The following is a 20,861-nucleotide window of genomic DNA, read 5'->3' on the forward strand; positions in this document are numbered from 1 at the left end:
TTCCATCTTCAGTGCACGAACAGCACTTTAATGAAGGAGTGCATTCGCCATCATTTACTGAGTGTGTTATTACAGCCGAGATATACAAGTATATTCCATGCTTAAAAGTGATTCCCTGATGAAGAAATCCTATTCCACTTATTGCATGAAGTTTCTCACGGAGTACCTAGATACATCTTTGGCCTTTGACACTCTGAATCTCATTATATTGCTCTCTCGTCTAGAATCTTTGGGGATTTCTTCTATGGTTTTTAAAGGTTTACCTCTTTTCTGTCCAATCATTCTCTGAGTCACAATTGGTGACTGGTCTTCTGTTTGTACCCACTTGCCACAGAAGGGCCCCAAACCTCTAGACATTTCATTCAGACTGTATATAGATAACACACAGCTTTTTGTTTCCCCAATTTCTTTGACTTTGGAACATGAATTTCAGAAACTATCATCTTGTCTGTTTCAGATCAGGAATTGGTTTTCAGCCAATAGACTAGCCATGAACATTGGCAAGACAGAAACTGTAGTGCCATCACAGGTCTTGCCAGCCAATAATCTAGCTAATATTACTTTAGATCACAATTCCATCCCTATCAGATTGCAGGCTCGTGATCTCTGTGTGTTGGTTGATTCATCTTTGTCCCTGCATCCGCGTATCAATGCCTTAGTTCATTCCTTCTACTTTAATCTGCATCTCATGTGTTCTCTCAGACCTTTTTCTTTGCCATGCTGATTTTCGCAGTTACTCAATATTCTCTTCTCTCGATTACTGTAATACATTTGTTTGTAGGCCTTCCACAGTCCCATTGGAAGGTCCTACAGTTGAACCAAAATTCTAATGCACATTTAATTTCTGACTCTTCTCCACGGGATCATGTTACTCCTTTTTTTAATCAACCTGCATTGGTTGCCAGTTGTGTGGAGTATTAGTTTTAAAATTCTTATGTTTATCTTCAAGGCTCGTCATAATCTTGCTCCGTGTTTTATTCAATTAAGGCCGGATTTTAAAACCCCAGCGAGTGTAAATCCCGGGGTTTACGAGCGTGGCCGGGCCTTAAGCGCACCGGGCCAATTTTCAAATTGGCCCGGCCACGTGTGCAAATCCCGGGACGAGTGTAAGGGCAGGGGGCGGGTCAGGGCTTGAGGCTTTGTCCCGGCGCGTGCACAACTTGCTCCTGCTCCTTTGCAGGAGCAAAAGGTGAGTTAAAAAAAAATGGGGGGGGGGGCTAGGATAGAGATGGGGGGAGGGTTGGATAGGGGAAGGGAAAGGGAGGTTATGGTAGGAGCAGACTGGGAGGGAACTGGGGAAAGCTCCGATGCGTCACCACGCGAATTTGCTAAATTTTACACCCCCCCCCCTTGTGCTCACTGACCTGGAATTATATAATGTGCGCTGGCGCGCACGTATTATAAAATCGTGCGTCCATGTGTGCGCGCCGGGTAGCACGTGCATATGGACATGCACGCATATTTTTTGAAAAGCTACCCCTTAGTTATTCACTATCTCCTTCGTGTCCTCTCCGTTCATTAGCAAAATGTCTGCTAGCAATTCTCCCTCAGGACAGCCCATCTAGTTGAAATCAGAGAATGTGTATTTGGTATAGTCGGTCCGATGCTTTGGCATGTATTACTGGAGGAGCTTAGATCAGAGCATGATCTCCTTTGATTCAGAAAGCTTCTTAAAGCTCTTTTTTTTTTTTTTACTTCAGCTTTTTTTGCCTGAGGGCCTCATTTACTAAGCATTTTTCTCATAAACACAGAATGGGAGAAAAGCCTTAGTAAATCAGTCCCTAGGCTGCAATGTCAGTTGATGTAGATCAATATCTTGACCAATTTTATGCTATTGCCTATCTGTTTTGTGTTGTGGTTGTAATATGAAAATTTACAGTGTGTTTAAAATTTGTAAGTATGACCTGATGATTATATATGTAAGTTGTTACCTGCTAAAATTGGTGGATCAGCGGGCTATAAATGTTCAGGTCTACTTTGAGTTGTTTGCTCAAAAATGCCCATATATGCACTTATGTGGGCAGGGCATGAGCAATGTGGATTTTAAAAAGTCACAAAATATATGCATATGGTAACCTTATGTGCGTGAGTAATAAGGGGGCGGAAAAGGGATGGGGCATGGGTGGGACATAGGCATTCCAGGGCAGGGCCAAGTCTCGCGCGCATAACTCCGAATTTTAAAAACGAAACGCACAGCATGCTTATGCGATATATCTGCGTAACTTTACTTCTGCTCCTGATGAAGAGCAAATCTGAGGATCTTGAGTTGTACGGCTTAGAGGACAGGGTGTGAGGGGTCCAGGTCAGCTGAGTGGCATGCAGGATGACGCCGGGGGCTGAAAGACCTTGCTATTAACCGGGCAAAAAACTGATGGACGAATTTGAAACTGGGAATGTGCCTCGCGCGAGCATGCTTTAAAATTCGCTGACATTCACGAGTTAAAGCAGACGTCCTATTGAAGACATACGAGTACAGCTAGCCTGCAAGTATCCACTTAAAATTAAGAGCATATTATGCGCGGTTGGTGCATTTTAAAACGTGTGTAAGTGCGCACATAATTGAAAATTCTAGCATATCCTTGCTCGCGCACCGATATTCGTGTATATGGGGGCACATATGCTCGTTTTAAAATCAACCTCTTTATGTATAAATAAATCTTTCTGTAATTACTTGATATTTCTGAATCATAGCTTATAGGTAGATGGTTTGATGTATACTTCTGATATTTTAGCAAGGTCTGAGCCAGTATGGCAATTCTTATGTTCTTATGTAGAAGGCAAGAAGGCTGTGCTTTGTCTCTTCTCCCGCAAAAAAAAAAAAAAAGAAGCCGTGCTGGGTTCATCACCAGCAGAGGAAGGGAGCTGGTGGCCCAGGGCATGACTAGTAGAAGAAGGGGACCAGCAGCCCAGAACATAATCAGTAAAAGAGGGGAGCAAGGGAGAACACATACTGCTGGAGAGAAGGCAGGTACTAGAAAAGAGAAGAAGAGAATTTAGCATGAAAGTATGAACTGGAGATGGATGAACAAGATGGAACTAGAGGTGAAACACGAGGAAGGGTTGCCGGAGAAGAGGAAGAATAAAATGAACAGAAGAGAGAAGGGCAGAAAATATCATGAAAGTGAGACAGGCGATAGAACATAAATGTCAGAAATAGATGGCTTAGAGGGAGAAATGGCAAAAGAGGGTGGACACACAGGAGGTGAGGTGACCTAGGAAAAGAAATGTGAAATATTTTCAAAAACCAAAATACTAAAAATGGTTTTTCTGCTCTCATTGATTGAAAAATTATGTGTGACCCTTCCTATAAAAAGTTTGTGGCATGCAGTTTTAGGATGTTAGCATTTTAGATTTCAGATCTGCCTTGTTTAGTTTGGGGTTACTTTTACTTTGGTTGCTTTGTGTTGAAATAAACACACAGCACTATGGTTTCCAAAATGAAATGCACCTCCAAACTATCAGAAATTCCACAGAGGAAGTCTCAAAATGGAACCAGAATATAAACAATATTTTGAGCCACAGCAGACTATTAAAAACTCTTAAAATCTGCCAATGTGGCAGGTTAGTAAGGCTGACATAAGTTCAGTTTGGCAAAAGGGTTAGCTTTAATGTAAAAACTATATTCTTTCTCCTGATGTGTGAGCTGCAGTTATGTTGAATCATGCAGCAAATTTCCTAAGTATTTCATACTTTTTCTCTCCTTCCACACAATTTTGTCTGAGCTGAAGATGCAGGCTACCGATTAAAAGTGTGGGAGCTTTAGATGTTTTGATGCATTTGAAGTCCAGTTCATGATTAAGATGTTTTTGGAGATTTCAAAATTTCATAGAGCCTGCCTGCAGTAAATAACATTGAGGGCAATATTCAATAGGCTGTTTAGTGGACAAGTTATCCGGCTAAAGTTAACCAGATAACTTGTGCCAGATATTCAGCGGGATATAAATCCTGCAGAATATATAAGCTTAAAGTTATTCAGCTACATGTTGCTGGATAACAAAAAACCTAATCGGCAATCTTAAGGACATAAGAAATTGCCATGCTGGGTAAGACCAAGGGTCCATCAAGCCCAGCATCCTGTTTCCAACAGAGGCCAAACCAGGCCACAAGAACCTGGCAAGTACCCAAACACTAAGAAGATCCCATGCTACTGATGCCAGTATTAGCAGAGGCCATTCCCTAAGTCAAATTGATTAATAGCAGTTAATGGACTTCTCCTCCAAGAACTTATCCAAACCTTTTTTAAACCCAGTTACACTAAATGCACTAACCACATCCTCTGGCAACAAATTCCAGAGCTTAATTGTGCGTTGAGTGAAAAAGAATGTTCTCCGATTAGTCTTAAATGTGCTACTTGCTAACTTCATGGAGTGTCCCCTAGTCCTTCTATTATCTGAAAGTGTAAATAACTGATTCATATCTACTCGTTCAAGACCTCTCATGATCTTAAAGACCTCTATCCTATCCCTCTTCTCCAATCTGAACAGCCCTAACCTCTTCAGCCTTTCCTCATAGGGGAGCTGCTCCATCCCCTTTATCATTTTGGAAGCCCTTCTCTGTACCTTCTCCATCGCAACTATATCCTTTTTTTAGATGCGGCGACCAGAATTGCACACAGTATTCAAGGTTCGGTCTCACCATGGAGAGATAGAGGCATTATGAAATTTTCCATTTTATTAACCATTACCTTCCTAATAATTCCTAACATTCTGTATGCTTTGTTGACTGCTGCAGCACACTGAGCCGACGATTTCAAAGTATTATCCACTATAATGCCTACATCTTTTTCCTGGGTGGTAGCTCCTAATATGGAACCTAATATCGTGTAACTACAGCAAGGGTTACTTTTCCCTATATGCAACACCTTACACTTGTCAACATGAAATTTCATCTGCCATTTGGATGCCAAATCTTCCAGTCTCTCAAGGTCCTCCTATAATGTATCAAAATCTGCTGTGTTAACTACTCTGAATAATTTTGCATCATCCGCAGATTTGATAACCTCTCATCGTATTCTTTCCCATATCATTTAAAAATATACTGAAAAGCACCAGTAAGTATAGATCTCTGAGGCACGCCATGGTTTACCCTTTTCCACTGAGAAAATCGATCATTTAATCCTATTCTCTGTTTCCTGTCTTTTAACCAGTTTGTAATCCATGAAAGGATATAGTTTCCTATCCCATTACTTTTTAGTTTTTGTAGAAGCCTCTCTTTGTCAAACACCTTCTGAAAATCTAAATCCCTACATCCTCCGGTTTACCATTATCCACATGTTTATTAACCCCTTCAAAAAAATAAAGCAGATTTGTTAGGCAAGACTTCCCTTGGTTAAATCCATGTTGACTGTGTTCCATTAAACCATGTCTTTCTATATGCTCTATGATGTTGAATTTTAGAATAGTTTCCACTATTTTTCCCAGCCCTGAAGTCAGGCTTACTGGTCTATAGTTTCCTGGATCAACCCTGGAGCCCTTTTTAAATATTGGGGTTACATTGGCCACCCTCCAGTCTTCAGGTGCAATGGATGATTTTAATGATAGGTTACAAATTTGAACTAAGGACCTCATTTTCCAAGCCGCTCGCATGTGATACCAGGATGGGGGCGGAGTCGGGGTGGAGTCTGCCCCGGAAGAGGAGGAGTCGGGGCGTCACCGGGGCCGACTCTGCTCTGGCACCGCGGACAGCGAAAAGGTAAGTGCCTTTTCGCTGCCTATTTCGCTCCCAATAGCTACACTTCCTATGGTGGCGCTATTGGGTGCGAAACCGGCAGCGATCGCACCGCGACGGTGCGATCGCTGCCGGCTAGCACAGGCCCGTCCCCCGTTTCAGCCCCCCACCCCTCATCTTCTAAAGTATCGCAGGCCTGCGATACTTTAGAAAATGAGGCCCTAATAAATCAGAAATTTCATTTTTTAGTTCCTTCAGTACCCTAGGATGCATACCATCCGGTCCAGGTGATTTGCTACTCTGTAGTTTGTCAATCTGGCCTACTATATCTTCCAGGTTCACAGTGATTTGGTTCAGTTCATCTGACTCTTCACCCTTGAAAACCATCTCCGGAACTGGTATTTACCCAACATCTTCATTAATAAACACAGAAGCAAAGAATTCATTTTGTCTTTCTGCAATGGTCTTATCTTTCCTAAGAGCCCCTTTAACCCCTCGGTCATCTTAGAGTCCAACCGACTCTCTCACAGGTTTCTTGCTTTGGATATATTTAAAAAAAAAAAATTATGAGTTTTTTGCCTCTATGGCCAACTTCATTTCAAATTCTCTCTTTGCCTGTCTTATCAATGTTTTACACTTAACTTGACCATGCTTATGCTTTTTCCTATTTTCTTCAGATGGATCCTTCTTCCAATTTTTGAAGGTTTTGTTTTTTTGGCTAAAATGACCTCTTTTACCTCACCTTTTAACCATGCCAGTAATCGTTTTGCCTTCCTTCCACCTTCCCTAATGCATGGAATACATCTGGCCTCTGCATCTAGGATTGTATTTTTAAACAATGTCTATGCCTGTTGAACACTTTTAACCTTTGCAGCTGCACCTTTCAGTTTTTATCTATTTCCTCATTTTATCAGTTTCCCTTTTGAAAATGTAGTATTAGAGCTGTAGATTTACTTATTGTCCCCTTCCAGTTATTAGTTTAAATTTGATCATGTTGTGATCATTATTGCCAAGTGGCCCCACCACAGTTACTTCTCTCACCAGATCCTATGTTCCACTAAGAATTAAATCTAAAATAGCTCCCTCTCTCATTGGTTCCTGAACCAGTTGTTTCATGAAGCAATTGTTTATTACATCCAGGAACTTTGTCTCTAGCAAGTCCTGATGTTACATTTACCCAGTCAATATTGGGGTAATTGAAATGTAATATATTATCAAGGAGAGTCAATATAGTTACCCAGAAAATAACTGGAAACAATGAGGGAAACCAAAAAATATGTATGTAGAAAATAGCCTAAGTGACGGTGTCAGAAAGCCTGACGTTGTGATTTCCAAAAGAAAAAAGAACCCAACCGGTTTTTAATCATTCACCATCACTTTCAAAAGGAAAATTTTTTTTTATTAAATTTCAAAAAATATTTTTTCATGTTTTTTATCTTTTCATTAAAAGTCTTTATAAACTTCAACTCTAATCCATGAGAGAAGTATAACCAGCAGTCTCTTTGTAAGGTGATAACCACAGCCCTACACGACCGGTATTTCGCGATAAACGCTTCCTCAGGGGCATATGAAATTACTGTTACAAGAGTCCTTGCCTAAAAACATCAGAAAAATATGCATTTAGTGAGATATTATAAACCAAAACTGAAAGATCACTTAACACCGGAGGCTACCGTTTCAAAATGGACCCAGCGTCTCTACTGTCTTCTTCGTAGGAAAGAGGAAACGAGGCTGACATGAACGTCTCATTAAATGCCCAAAGGTATGATGTCAAACGATGATGTCACTGAAATGCAAATTGTATATCAGCTGGTACAATCAAAGTTTTTAGGCAAGGACTCTTGTAACAGTAATTTCATGTGCCCCTGAGGAAGCATTTATCGCGAAATACCGGCCGTATAGGGCTGTGGTTATCACCTTACAAAGAGAAAGACCCTTACAAAGAGGGTCTTCATGAGCTGCAGATGGACTGGGCGAACTGATGAACTAACCAGTTTTACAGATTAGTCTATTGTTGCATGCATGTTAGAAAATCTCCTGACTTAGCATGTGAAAGCCAACTTACAGGGGATGGGGGTGGGGTAAATGCATCTAAACGCAAGTAAAATCTACTCTCATATCCCTTTAAAATTCAAAGAACAAATATCTGGATGCCATGAAGTCATTTTGCATTTGTTTTATTTTATGTTGTTTTTATTGGCTAAATTCTGACTAGCCTGGCTAGGTAGTGTCTTTGCTACTTAAATGGACAAATTTGAACTTATCTGGATAAGTAGTAGAGATTTGAATCGGAACTGAAATCCGAACCGATTCTGGTTCTGATTCACATCTCTAATAAGTAGTGTGTTTTTTACGTCTCCAGCTGCCTTACAAACCAGATGAGTTCGAAAAGTGCTACTTAGACACGAGGCACTTTCCAGACTTATCCAGCTAAGTTCTGCCTCTTTTCTGGTCCGAATTTAAAGCGGCTTGTGGTTTTTACATACACGAGCATATGTATGTACATGTGTACTTGTATTTTATAATATGCGTATATCGTATCCACATGTTATAAAATACAATAGCAACGTGGCGTTTGTCCTTATAGATGCATAAATGGGCGCATACAAGCCGTTTTGAAAGCTATCCTCCCTGGTGCATTTCAAATACTTTACAGGAGGATAAATGACATCTCGGAAAACTGAGGCCTTTCCAGTTTTATTCATTAACTGGCACTTTATTTCTGAGCGAGGTGCACAAGCCAGTCCATAGATATTTCGTAGATGGGTCTGTTCTATTGCCTCATACTCATAAATATTTGGTTTGTGATTAATTTTCAAAGATCTGCTGAGTGGATAAAAGATTTGGTTAATTTTAACTATCTTTAGAAACCTTTTTCAGCAATCCTAAGCAATTATATTTTCAGTTGAGAATTTGTATTGGTCCAGCTTAGGGGTAGGGCAGCTGTGGTACTGGAGTGTCACAACCAGGTCTCATTTTCAGGACATCCACAATGAATATGCATGAGTTATATTTGCATACAATAAAGTCAATGCATGTAAATATATACCTTGTGCATATTCATTGGGATATCCTGAAAAACAGATTTGGTTGTGGCCTTCCAGGTCTAACATTGCCTACCCCTGGTCTAGCTGATCAAAAGTTCAGCCATTAGTGCAACTAAGCTGGTTAGTGCTGAAAGGTAGGTCTAGCCATAAGCCCATCCTAGGAATGCCTCTTATTTGGCTGTCTGGTGAATTTCACAAGTTCCGTTTAGTCTATCGGAGGGGGGGGATCTTTTTAAAAGCAAAAGTTTAACCACCTAAATCCTGAAGTAACTTTTTGAAAATCAACCTTTTTATTAATTCTCATCCTTTTTTCCACTCTGTAGGTTACTGTCCAGTGGAAATTGCTTAGAAAATTTAAGCTATGCTTCTCTTGTGTAACACCACCTTGGACAATATGTTAATTGTCGGTCATGAAAAGGGCAAATGCTTTTCCTCTTGTAGTCTCGCTGCATCTTTTGACTGTGTATAAATTCAGTCTTTCATTCTTGATAACTTCTGAACACCAGAAAACTAGAAACTGCCGAAGATGTGATTGTTTACTGCAGCATCACTCTGTTCCTTGAATTTGTATCAGACTTTCCCGTTGTCGCAGGAAATAAAATTGTAGCATGTGCAGATTAGGAAATGCTGGGTTTTAATGTTGATCACAAACAAAAGAGTCCAAGAGTGCCGCAACCGAAAAAATTCCAAAAAAACGAAAACGTATTACTAAGCCAAATAAATCAGATCATAACATCATAAATGTGGGTCTTGGTTGCTTGGTAAATAAGAACGTTTTCATTTTCTGGGTTTTAATGTTGGCCATTTGGGGTGTTTCATTTTCTGCAGCGGTAAACCTTGGGTGGAAGGAAGAGCATGAAGACTTGCTTGACAACAGCTTTTCTCTGAATATTGGTCTGTACTGTTTTTTATTTTTGTTCCAACAGGCATCCCGAGCCCAAATCTTAGATAAAGCCACAGAATACATTCAGTATATGCGAAGGAAAAACCACACACACCAGCAAGACATTGATGATCTGAAGCGGCAGAACGCCTTACTGGAGCAGCAAGGTGAGGCATCTGGATACGGGGCGGGGGGGGGGGGGGGGGGGAGGTCTGCAAATCTCCATCCTTGAACATTGACTTGCCAGGTAACTTTTTCAAACATCAGAGACAGGCTAAGCCAGGTTATTCCCCGCCCCACATCATTGCACGTAGGGACTGTGTGGTTCTGATTTCTCTAATGCAGCCTTAATTGCACACCTTACGGTTATATTTAAACAATACACACAAAGTACCTTTTTCTTCCCTTAATTGGGCTCCTTTCCCTTGTCTTTCTCGGTAAAGGATAGACTGCAGTATGCAGAGAATTTCTACGATGGTCAGCAGAGAGAGGCAGTGGGGAGGGTAAAACTCATTCGTTAGCTAGTTTGCTTAATTTGTGATTAAGGTTTCTGTGACCCATTTTAAAATTGTATTTGTCAGCTTCACTTAGTCCTATTACATATCCAAAACAGTAGGGAAGGGCTTATGTCTATCTGATGCTTGGCGGAGAGGGAAGGAAAGCCTTAGGCAGTGAACCAAACTGCAGTTCTGGATTTACTTCATGCAGGATGGGCTGCACAATCAGGCCAATACAGTACAGTGCACTCCAACGGAGCGTACTGTTAACCTGTCATTGGATGCGTGTTTTCCCTTACCCCTTATTCAGTAAGGGGCGGAAAACGCGCATCCAACCCGCCAAACCTAATAGCACCCTCAAAATGCAAATGCATGTTGATGGCTCTGTTAGGTATGCCCGTGCGATTCAGTAAGTAAAATGTGCAGCCAAGCCACACATTTTACTTTCAGAAATTAGCGCCTACCCAAAGGTAGGCGCTAATTTCTTCTGGCACCGGGAAGGTGCATAGAAAAGCAGTAAAAACTGCTTTTCTGTGCACCCTCCGACTTAATATCATGGCGATATTAAGTCGGAGGTCCCGAAGGGTAAAAAAAGTAGAAAAAAAAATTGAAGTCGGCCGGCGGCTGTCGGGTCGAAAACCGGACACTCAATTTTGCCGGCGTCCGGTTTCTGAGCCCATAGCTGTCAGCGGGTTTGAGAACAGACACCGGCAAAATTGAGCGTCGGCTGTCAAACCCGCTGACAGCCACCGCTCTGGGGCAAAAGGAGGGTCCCTAGCGCCTCCTTTTGCCCGTTTCTACCGCTGGACCTAATTTAAATACTGCATTGCGCGCACAGGCGAGTGGCCTGGGCGTTCGCCCGCTCTCCCGCGGACTTTACTGAATCGGCCTGAAAGTTAGTTTACGTATGGTTGTTGCAGTGGCCCTTAGAGGTACATTGTGACGCTTGCCCATCACTGATCTCAGGAGGCAGGTCGGGAGGACATTGTGGTCCTGCTCGGCGAGAGGCGAAGGGCCTTTTCCGTCTTCTTGTGCCTCTTGCCAGTGTCCTGTGCCATTCCTGTTTCCCCCTTCCCCATCTTCCTGGCCAGGCATCGGTATGAGGCAGAGCCCTCCACCCTGCAAAACTCTTTGAGAGAAAGTTGTTAAAAGGTGTTTGTTCCTCCAGTCATCTTCTCAGGATAACAACTTTCAAGACATTTTCAGAAAGGTTTGTAACTCATTTTAGGCAGATCACTATATATGTTTACGTTTGCACCTAGTCACGGTGGAGAGAGACATGCACATTGTATTTAAAATGTCTTATTTAATAGAGACTTCTCCTTGAAGCTTTTTAATTTGCCCTAGAAAGTTTAAAGCATAAAACAGTGATAGTAATTGAATGGAACTATTCAGCTAGAATTTTCTGTGATGGAAAAATATTAGGAGCCAGGGAGAATGTTTTTTGTTTTTTTTTTCATTTTAGTGTTTTGGGTTTTTTTTTAATTTTTGTTTGTTACTTTTTTCCTTTATTTGTGTCTTTCTACACTGGGCTCACAGCCACAGCTCCCCATGGTAGCAACACCTCTCCCAAGTTCAACTTAAACTAAAGCAGGGTTCTGCAAAATCAGAATCCAGTATGCACATGGTGCCTCCTATCTCCTCAAGTTGTATCCCTGATGTCTCACGTGATGCCCAGTGAGATGGACTCTGGCAGAGCTCTCCTGGTTCAAATCTGAAGTCACCTGGGCAACAAAGCACCTGATATTGTTTAATCACTATTAATTTTCCTTCAGGGTTTAGGTAGTGCTTTTAGATGATATGCTGCCAACCCAAAGACAAGTGCCACAAGCCAGCACTTAGGTCTTGAGGACTTTTGCAGTAAATTGGACTGTCAGAGTTCTAGTTGTAATAAATCCTTGGGCCTATATTCCTTTCTGCATTAGAAAAATGGGCACCGTTTGCCTGTAATACTGAGCCATATCAATTAAGCCAAGTATATGTGAGTATGGACAATTTCTATGCCCGGGCAAACGAGACTTGTCCTGTTACAGTAAGAAATAGTATAGCAAAAGAATGTTGGCAAATGCTAAAACACCAAGGAGTAAAGAAATTTAAAACCCCATTTTCTGGTTTCAGCTATCCAGAATGCTCAACTAATTGGCATCTCGCCTAGGCAGTACTTTGGGAGAGGGGGGGGGGGGGGAGAAGGGTTGAATTAGGGAGCAGAAAAGCTTTTCTCTGCTTTGCCTTTCTACTCAGTCACCCCACCCCACTCCTCCCCTCCTGCTCCCTGCAAGAGAGAGGGGTGGGAGAGGAAAGGCCGGGAATATTTGATTAACCAGCACAGCCTATTCCCCATATTGTATAATGAGGCTTGTACTGCGCAGTGCTAGTTCTAAAAACCCACAATCATAAATCATGAAACAAGATCCATTTATAACACACAAGTATGTTTTAAACATAAAACATCTTTAAAAAGTACCTTAAAATCAATCAAATGTAATAACTTTAATATAATTTTGTTTTTAAATATTTTTTTCAAAGTAAGCAATTCCCTAAAGCTGGCATCTAGCCAAAACACAACCATATTAGATTTATTTTTAATGAACCTTCTTAAATGTTTTATGTTTAAAGTATACTTATGTGTAATAAAATGTAATGGCTCTTGTTTCATGATTTATGATTATAGGCTTTTATTTATCTTACAAGGATTTGTTACTGTCATTTACCAGAGTATTCAGAGCAAGGTACAAGATGACCAAATAATTTGCACACATAACCAAAACAAATGGTAAGAACTGAAGAGTCGAGGGCTAAAATGTTGGTTGGGATGGGGAGGTCAAAAGTATGAGAGAATGTTTTTATTTACTAGAACAACCGTGGGGATGTTCTGACAAGTGGCCACAGAGTTGAGAAGGGGGCAGGGTGTTACTGGACTAAAAAGGGTAGACGTGGAGCGCTTTATATTAAAGCAGAATGTCAATATGTCGGTGGCTAATCTGTCCTTTGTTGGGAGAGAGTTCCAGGGCACCGGGATGAAAGAGGGGGGAAGGTGAGCTAATGGTGTTCTGGCCAGCCTGGCATCTTTAGGAGCAGGAAGGTGTAGGAGTGCCTCTCTTATTTAGATGTTAGCCTGTGAGAGGAGACATTCAATCCTACAGCTAGGTTGGGCCCTGGTCATTTAGAGATTGATATTCAAAAGGGTTTTTCCAAGAACCTGGACAAAGCACAAGTTTTAAATTTCATAGCCCTCTCGGCAGCAAAATTTTATCTGAATAAGTCATTCCCTGGCTAAAATTTAGCTGGCTACAAAGAGGTGGGGGGAGGGGCTGAAAGTTATCCAGTTAGTGCCAATTTTCAGTAGTAAATGAATAAACTTAGTCTGGTTGGGTAAGTCACGTCATAAACTTACCCAGGGTAAGTTTACCTGGGTATATTTAGCAGAACTCCCTGATAGGTTTTGCTGAGTATCTGGCTAAAGTTACCAAGGTAACTTTCCTGCTCCCTGACTTGCTCAGTATCGACCTCGTAGTGATTTAAAGGTAATGCAGATGGCTTTGAATTAATCCCGGTAGGGGATTGGTAGCCAGTGCAGGTTCTGCAGCATTGAGCTAATGCGCTCTCTCCAGCTACAGCCAGTTAACTGTGCTGCACTAACTGTAGATGTTTGTGGTACAGTACATGCCAGTAATTTAGGTGGATAGGACAAAAGCACTTCAGAAGTTTCATCAGCCAATTCTGTTTTTTATGTATTTGTGCTAATGTGTTGTCTTAGTTTGTATTTTATTAAAATTTATGCCTGAGCAATATACATAACACATATAATAAAACAAAAAAAATCACACTTAAAACAGGCAAAACAACAAAGCAATTGCCAGTCTTGAGTGATGACAATTACAAATATTTTTTGTTATTCTTAGTTGGCTACAAGATGTATTTATTTTTAATTGATTTGATTTGATATTCATTTTTGCTTGCTTTAAGAACTGTGTTAATGTGCTGTAACCCATCTTGAGCATACAATTGTTGGGTGGGAAATGAACAAAAATGATACATTCTTCATCTGATAGGTGCTTTTAACAGCCTGAGACGGTCTGTTATTTTTTCTGCAATCAATCCAGATTCAGTATTAATAGAAAATGATTCAGTCAAGATAGTGGGGTGGTATGTAAATTTGTTGTTGGGTTGAAGGAGAAAGATCCAGGGCAGTAAGATGAGGTCATGGATAAGCCCAGCTCGATGTGTGCGCCCCTCTACATGTTGAACAAACCCGAATGCAGCCATTGCTTCCATGAAGTCTCTGACCAATTCACTGGAGAAAGCTTCAGGATGGAGGTTCAAGTCTCTGAGAATGGCTAGAGACTTGATGTCTGGTTGAGATTAGTTCTAAGAGATCAGACAGACTGTCAGTATTTTTAATGAGTAAACTGTATACCAATAGGAAGGCAAAACATCTTAGCTTCTAATACTGCTAACAGGCGTTCACAGGCAGATACTTGTGGGATAGCGGACTTAGTGGGTAGGTATCATGGATGAGAGTGGCAACTCTCATCCATGCTTTCAACCTTCCAATCTTGCTTTGAAGCTAAATTGAGAAGTCAGAGGGACATAGCTGAATAGGGTTTACTCCTCCATGCTCTTACCTGATGAGGGGTGAGCCTTGAGGGGCTCTTTCTTTTGGCTGCATGCACTCTGTGCCTGCCAGGTGTGACATACTTTAGAATCAGTGGCAGATGGTGAGGTTGATTGGAGTGGCATACCTGTCAAATCATAATACAGGTGTCCTAAGGCGAGCTCAGGGAGGATAGGAATCTCCTGTGGAGTAGAAGGGCAAAAGCCTGTTTGATCTTGATTTTCATTATGAATATATGGACCATGAAAATGAGGCCTCACAATCCTTCTGCCTTCTGGGGTTTTAAGCAGGATGTATCAGAAAGGTTACCACAGGAATAATTGGCTTGTGGCAGCCAAGTGTTCTATTGTTTGTTACTGGTAGGTGGTATACATATTTATTAAATAAATAGTGAGAACCCTTTTTGAGCCTTTGTCTGGTCTTCCTATCAGTGTGAAGCAGAATTCACCAAGTGTTGGATTGTTCACCTATTAATAGGAACGTGAGCTTGGATTAGACTGTCATGATACAGGTTAGTTTCACCCTACTGGTGATTTTTTGCAATAGTAATCTTGCTTAGTATAAGAGGAACTGCAGGTTCAAACACTTGTTGGATGTGCTTAGCTGAAGAGCCAATGGGATGATAAATAACAGGTCTTGGATAGTGGGGTTTCTTGTTATCAACTGAACTGGCATTGAGGAGAATCAATTTAATAATGGGATTGGGCACTACGTGACAGTTGAGGTTCTTGTTTTGGGCTACTAGGTTAAAGGTCTGGCATAAGTGTCTAGGCTGCCTCCAGAATTTGTCTGTTTCTTCCATTTCCCCAAATGGGTTCAGTAGGCTTAGCATCAGCGATGCACATGTTTGTAGTTGGGTAGGGAATGCCAGTAATGGTATCAAGGATTATATAAAACAGGTAGCAAAGAAGTGTAAAAACAGAGTGCGGCTAATTGTTGTAGGGGGCCAGATTGGAGGTTATTGGTGGGGGAAGGCCTAACCTGTGAGTAAGTGATCAATAGTAATGTCTGCACATGATTTCTGACTTGTCTTGAGGTTCAGTCACCCTCTTCAGTTTGCACGAAAGGACATTCTGTCTCCAGCATGGTTGTTTGGGCCTAGGCAGGCCACACGAATGCCAGCAGTGGGAAGCCCTGAGGACTGGACTAATGGAATTGCTGGCCCCCTGCCTCTTCAGTCCTTATGTTTTATCATTTGCCACCACTCATTTGCTGTACAGTTTACAGACATACCAACCAAGTATATAGCTTGTTGGCAGCAGCTACTTTCTCCTAGGGCAAGCAGGATGGTAGTCCTCACAGATAGGTGACATCACTTCGGTGGTGGGAAAAGTAATGGAGTCACTGTTGAAAGAGAGAATAGTGAATTATCTACAGTCTGGAGAATTGCTGGACCAGAGGCAGCATGGATTCACCAGGGGAAGATCCTGTTAGACAAATCTGATTGACTTTTTTGACTGGGTAACCAAGGAATTGGATCAAGGAAGAGTATTCGATGTCATCTACTTGGATTTCAGCAAAGCTTTTGATACGGTCCCGCACAGGAGACTGGTGAATAAAATGAGAAGCTTAGGAGTGAGTGCCGAGGTGGTGACCTGGATTGCAAACTGGTTGACGGACAGAAGACAATGTGTGATGGTAAATGGAACTCTCTCTGAAGAGAGAGCGGTTTTAAGCGGTATACCGCAAGGATTGGTGTTGGGACCAGTCCTGTTCAATATCTTTGTGAGCGACATTGCAGACTGGATAGAAGGTAAGGTTTGTCTTTTTGCGGATGACACTAAGATCTGAAACAGAGTGGACATGCCGGAAGGAGTGGAGAGAATGAGATGGGATTTAAGGAAGCTGGAAGAGTGGTCGAAGATATGGCAGCTGAGATTCAATGCCAAGAAGTGCAGAGTCATGCATATGGGGAGTGGAAATCCGAATGAACTGTATTTGATGGGGGGAGAAAGGCTGATGTGCACGGAGCAGGAGAGAGACCTTGGAGTGATTGTTTCGCCGACTTCAGATCATTAGACATTATGTGACAAGGCGATAGCTAAAGCCAGAAGAATTCTGGGCTGCATAGAGAGAGGAATATGGAGTAAGAAAAGGAAAGTGATTATCCCCTTGTATAGGTCCTTGGTGAGGCCTCACCTGGAGTACTCTGTTCAGTTCTGGAGACAGAGACAAGATGGAGGCGGTCCAGAGAAGGGCGACCAAAAAGGTGGAGGTTCTTCATCGAATGACTTATGAGGAGAGATTGAAGAGTCTAAATATGTACACCCTGGAGGAAAGGAGGAGCAGAGGTGATATAATACAGACTTTCAGATAATTGAAAGGTTTTAAGGATCCAAAGACACCGAGAAACCTTTTCCGTCGGAAAGAAATCAACAGAACCACGGGTCACGATTTGAAGCTCCAGGGAGGAAGACTCAGAACCAATGTCAGGAAGTATTTCTTCACTGAGAGGGCGGTGGACACCTGGAATGCCCTTCCGGAGGAAGTGGTGAAGACCAGAACTGTGAAGGACTTCAAAGGGGCGTGGGATAAACACTGTGGATCCATAAAGTCTAGAGGACATGAATAAAGATTGGGTGGCTCGTGGGAATAACTGCTACTACCTAGAGATAATATCCTTATTCAATAAACATACACACTGTTAATGCGACTCCAACATTGCTCTAAGCTTCAACGGCAAGAGGAAATGTGGAAAAAAGGATTTGCATTCACAAAAAAGCGGGGAGTAGCTTGCTTGTTACGGCAGTTACTACCCCAAACCAAATAAGCCTGATACTTCACTTTCAATGCATATCCAGCATAGCTCTCTGCTTCAACGGCAGGGGAGAAAGTCTGATACTTCACTTTCAATGCATATCCAGCGTAACTCTCTGCTTCAACGGCAGGGGGAATGAAGAAAAGTGGATCTATATACAGACAAGAACCAACAAAGACTGAATTACAGTCTGGGTAAACAAATAAGCATGGGTGTAGCTTGCTTATTGCGGCGGTTACTACCCCTAACTAATTAAGCTACATATTTCACTTAGATGCAGTTCCAACACTGCTCTCTACATTAATGGTGGGGGTGGAAGGGAAATAGAACCAAAAGGTTACTAAGAGCCAAGAGTAACAGATAAGAATGAGAAAAAAAAAAAGTACGAAACTTGCTGGGCAGACTGGATGGGCTGTTTGGTCTTCTTCTGCCGTCATTTCTATGTTTCTATCATCCGATGGAGCCCGGCATGGAAAACTTTTGTCAAAGTGTCTAGAACTTTGACTGGCACACTGAGCATGCCCAGCTTGCCACTAACCGTATGTACACACAGGGTCCCCCTTCAGTCTCTTTTTTTTTTTCCGCGAAGTAGTTGCCTCGCATTTCTGGAGCTCTGCTCTTTAGTAGTTTTCCTTCAAGTGTTCCTAGTTGTTTTCAACTTTCTCTTCTCCGGTCGGTGCCCTTACAGCAGCGTGCTAGGTGTCTGTTTTTCCCTTCATTGCGGTCGATTCCCAGTGAGTTGCTCCTCGGTGGCTGCCGGTCATCAACCGCTTGCTAGCTGTTTTTCATGGCGTCGTCTGGTTTTTGACTGTGCTCCCAGTGCCTGCGGACCATGTCTATCGCTGATCCACATGAGGTCTGTATCCTCTGCCTGGGGGCGTCGCACGACATCTGCGGGTACCATCTGTGCGATCAGATCACCCCCAAAGGCCATTGTGCTGGCTGGATAAGATGGAAAAGCTATTTGGGCCCAAAAAATCTGACCCATCTACTCTGGCGTCGGAGGCGTCAACACCTAGAGGCTGAAGGGAGCTGTTGGATATGCCGTCCCTTTCCTCGCCCCCAGTGGGCCTGTCTCTCTCGAAAGGAGCCGAAGATAGGCCGTCTCCGGTATCATCGCACTCCAAGATGTCTGGATCTTCAGCCTCCTCAGCGCGCTGGGTAAAGACTGAACTGAGCATTGCCACAACACAGTCACCGGTCACTGTCGACACACAGCCCCGGGGCTGGTGCGGCATCGGCAGCCACTGTGCTGCCACCAAAGCAACTCCGTGGGAAAGATGCATTGTCCTCTTTCAGACCCAGGAGTCTCAGGCGTTCCCCACCGATAATGGTGCCGGGCACCGAGCCTCCTCTGGGCTCTGGTGACACCTCCTCCTCCTTCTGTCCTAACTTCACCGGGCTTTCAGGAGGAGTTGGACCACAGGGTCCAGATGGCGGTGCTCCGAGCCCTGCAGGGTATCAAACCAGCACCAGTCCCCATGCTGGGGCTGGATCCTCTGCCATCTCTCTTGGCACCCTTGCTAGAGCGTCTGGACGTCCTTTTTGGGCGTCCTTCCAACCCAACCAGTGCTGGGAGGACCATCTGTTCCTCAACGGCCTCCGATGCCCCCCTCTGGAGCGATACCCATTATTGGGTCCTCCAAGGAGGAAGACTCACTACAGCCATTGGCATCTACAGAGCCTTTGGACCCATGGCCAGAGTTTCGTTCCGGGCCCATCTGGGATCTCCGTGCCCTGGTGGCTTTATTGCCCTTAGGACTATCAATGCCCACGGAGCCCTCTGTCTCCAAACAGATGCCTGGGCAGGAGTCGTCCACGCCAGCCTCAGGGGACCTTAGCAAGGAAGAGGTCCCATTTGACCCCTGAGGGGGACGGCACCTCTGAATCCTCTTCAGAGTATTCCAGAGATCTCTGAGCCTTCTTCACCATTTGAGAAGCGTAGATCTCCCACAGAGGATCTTTCCTTTGCGGGCTTTGTCCGGACCATGGCTGAAGCCATTTCAGCTCCTCACGGAAGAGGACGCCTGCCACAAAATGCTGGAGGTCCTCCAGTTCATGGAAACTCCAAAGGAAATAGTGGCTGTCCCAGTACATGATATTTTTAAGGAGCTTCTCCTCAGGAACTGGGAACACCCCGTGTCCGCTCCTCTGGTTAATCAGAAGGCAGATGCCATCTTCCAGGTCTAACAGGCATTGAGGTTTGAGAAGCACCATCTCCCACAACAAAAAGCCAAACACTCTCGCACCCACGCCTCAGCTCCTCCAGGGAGAGAGCACAGGGAGTTGGATGCCCTGAGTAGGAAGGTGTATCAGGGTGCTATGCTTATCACCCATATCACCTCCTACCAACCATATATGAACCAGTACAACCAGAACCTATGGAAGCAGGTGCAGGAGCTGTCAGAGCACCTGCCTCAATAGCAACAGGAGGCGTTCTCAGCGGTAGTACAGCAGGGTCTGGAGGCTGGAAAATACAAGCGAGGTCCACTTACAATGTTTTCGAAACAGCAGTGAGAGTGGCTGCTGTGGTTATCTGTGCCCGCAGGATGGCCTGGCTCCGTGCCTCAGACCTTTGGCTGGAGGTCCAAGAAAAGCTGGCAGATCTGCCCTGTATGGGTGAGAATCTCTTCAGGGATAAGGTCAGGGATGCAGTGGCCCAATTGAAGTAACACCATGAGATCCTTCAGCATTTGTTGGTTAGTGCTTCCAACCCGCCATCCTCAGTCAGGAAATCCTCACGACAAAGCTTGAGGAAATCCTTTGATCATCAGAAGAAATACTATCCTCCTGCCTCATGGGCTTGCACACTACGTGTTGGTTCCAGAGGTCGTTCCCGTCAGCAACAGACCCCCAGGCCTCAGCCAGCCTCCTAGCAGAGCCCAGTCATCGGGGTTTTGACTGAGAGCGAGGGAGCGTGAGTCAGATTACCATACCCTCACCATCCTGCTCTCCTGTTGGAGGCAGGCTGTGTCATTTCGTGGACTGCTGACCCCAAGTCCTCACCATCATTTGCCGAGAGTACCGCCTGAACTTCAAGGACGTCCCTGCGGACTCTCCCCCATGTCCATTATGGGCTTTGTCTGCTCTTCAGGAAATACTTCTGACAGAGCTCTCTGCTCTTTTAATGGCCAGAGCGGTAGAACCTTGTTCCCCTCTGCCAGAAGGGCAGAGGGTTCTACTCTTGGTATTTCCTGATACCAAAGAGAACTGGGGGCCTACGCCCCATTCTCGACCTGAGAGCCTTGAACAAATTCCTTCAAAGAGAAAGGTTCAAGATGGTCGCTTTGGGCACCCTGCTCCTAAGAGGAGGAGACTGACTGCTCCCTCGACCTGAAAGATGCCTATGCCCACATTGCGATCTTCCTGGGTCACAGGAAGTATCTTTGCTTCC

At 43.5% G+C, this 20,861-nt stretch overlaps 1 protein-coding gene across 1 annotated transcript in view; it reads left to right on the plus strand.

Moving 5' to 3' along the window:
* Positions 1 to 20,861, plus strand: part of MAX (MYC associated factor X) — a 157,209-nt gene that overhangs the window by 130,818 nt on the left and 5,530 nt on the right. Inside the window, exon 3 of the mRNA XM_029598891.1 lies at positions 9,641 to 9,764. Within this exon, the coding sequence (XP_029454751.1) occupies positions 9,641 to 9,764 (124 nt within the window). The remainder of the gene's footprint in view (positions 1 to 9,640; positions 9,765 to 20,861) is intronic.

The sequence above is a fragment of the Rhinatrema bivittatum genome, chromosome 4 (assembly GCF_901001135.1).
Source record: "Rhinatrema bivittatum chromosome 4, aRhiBiv1.1, whole genome shotgun sequence".
Lineage (NCBI taxonomy): Eukaryota > Metazoa > Chordata > Amphibia > Gymnophiona > Rhinatrematidae > Rhinatrema > Rhinatrema bivittatum.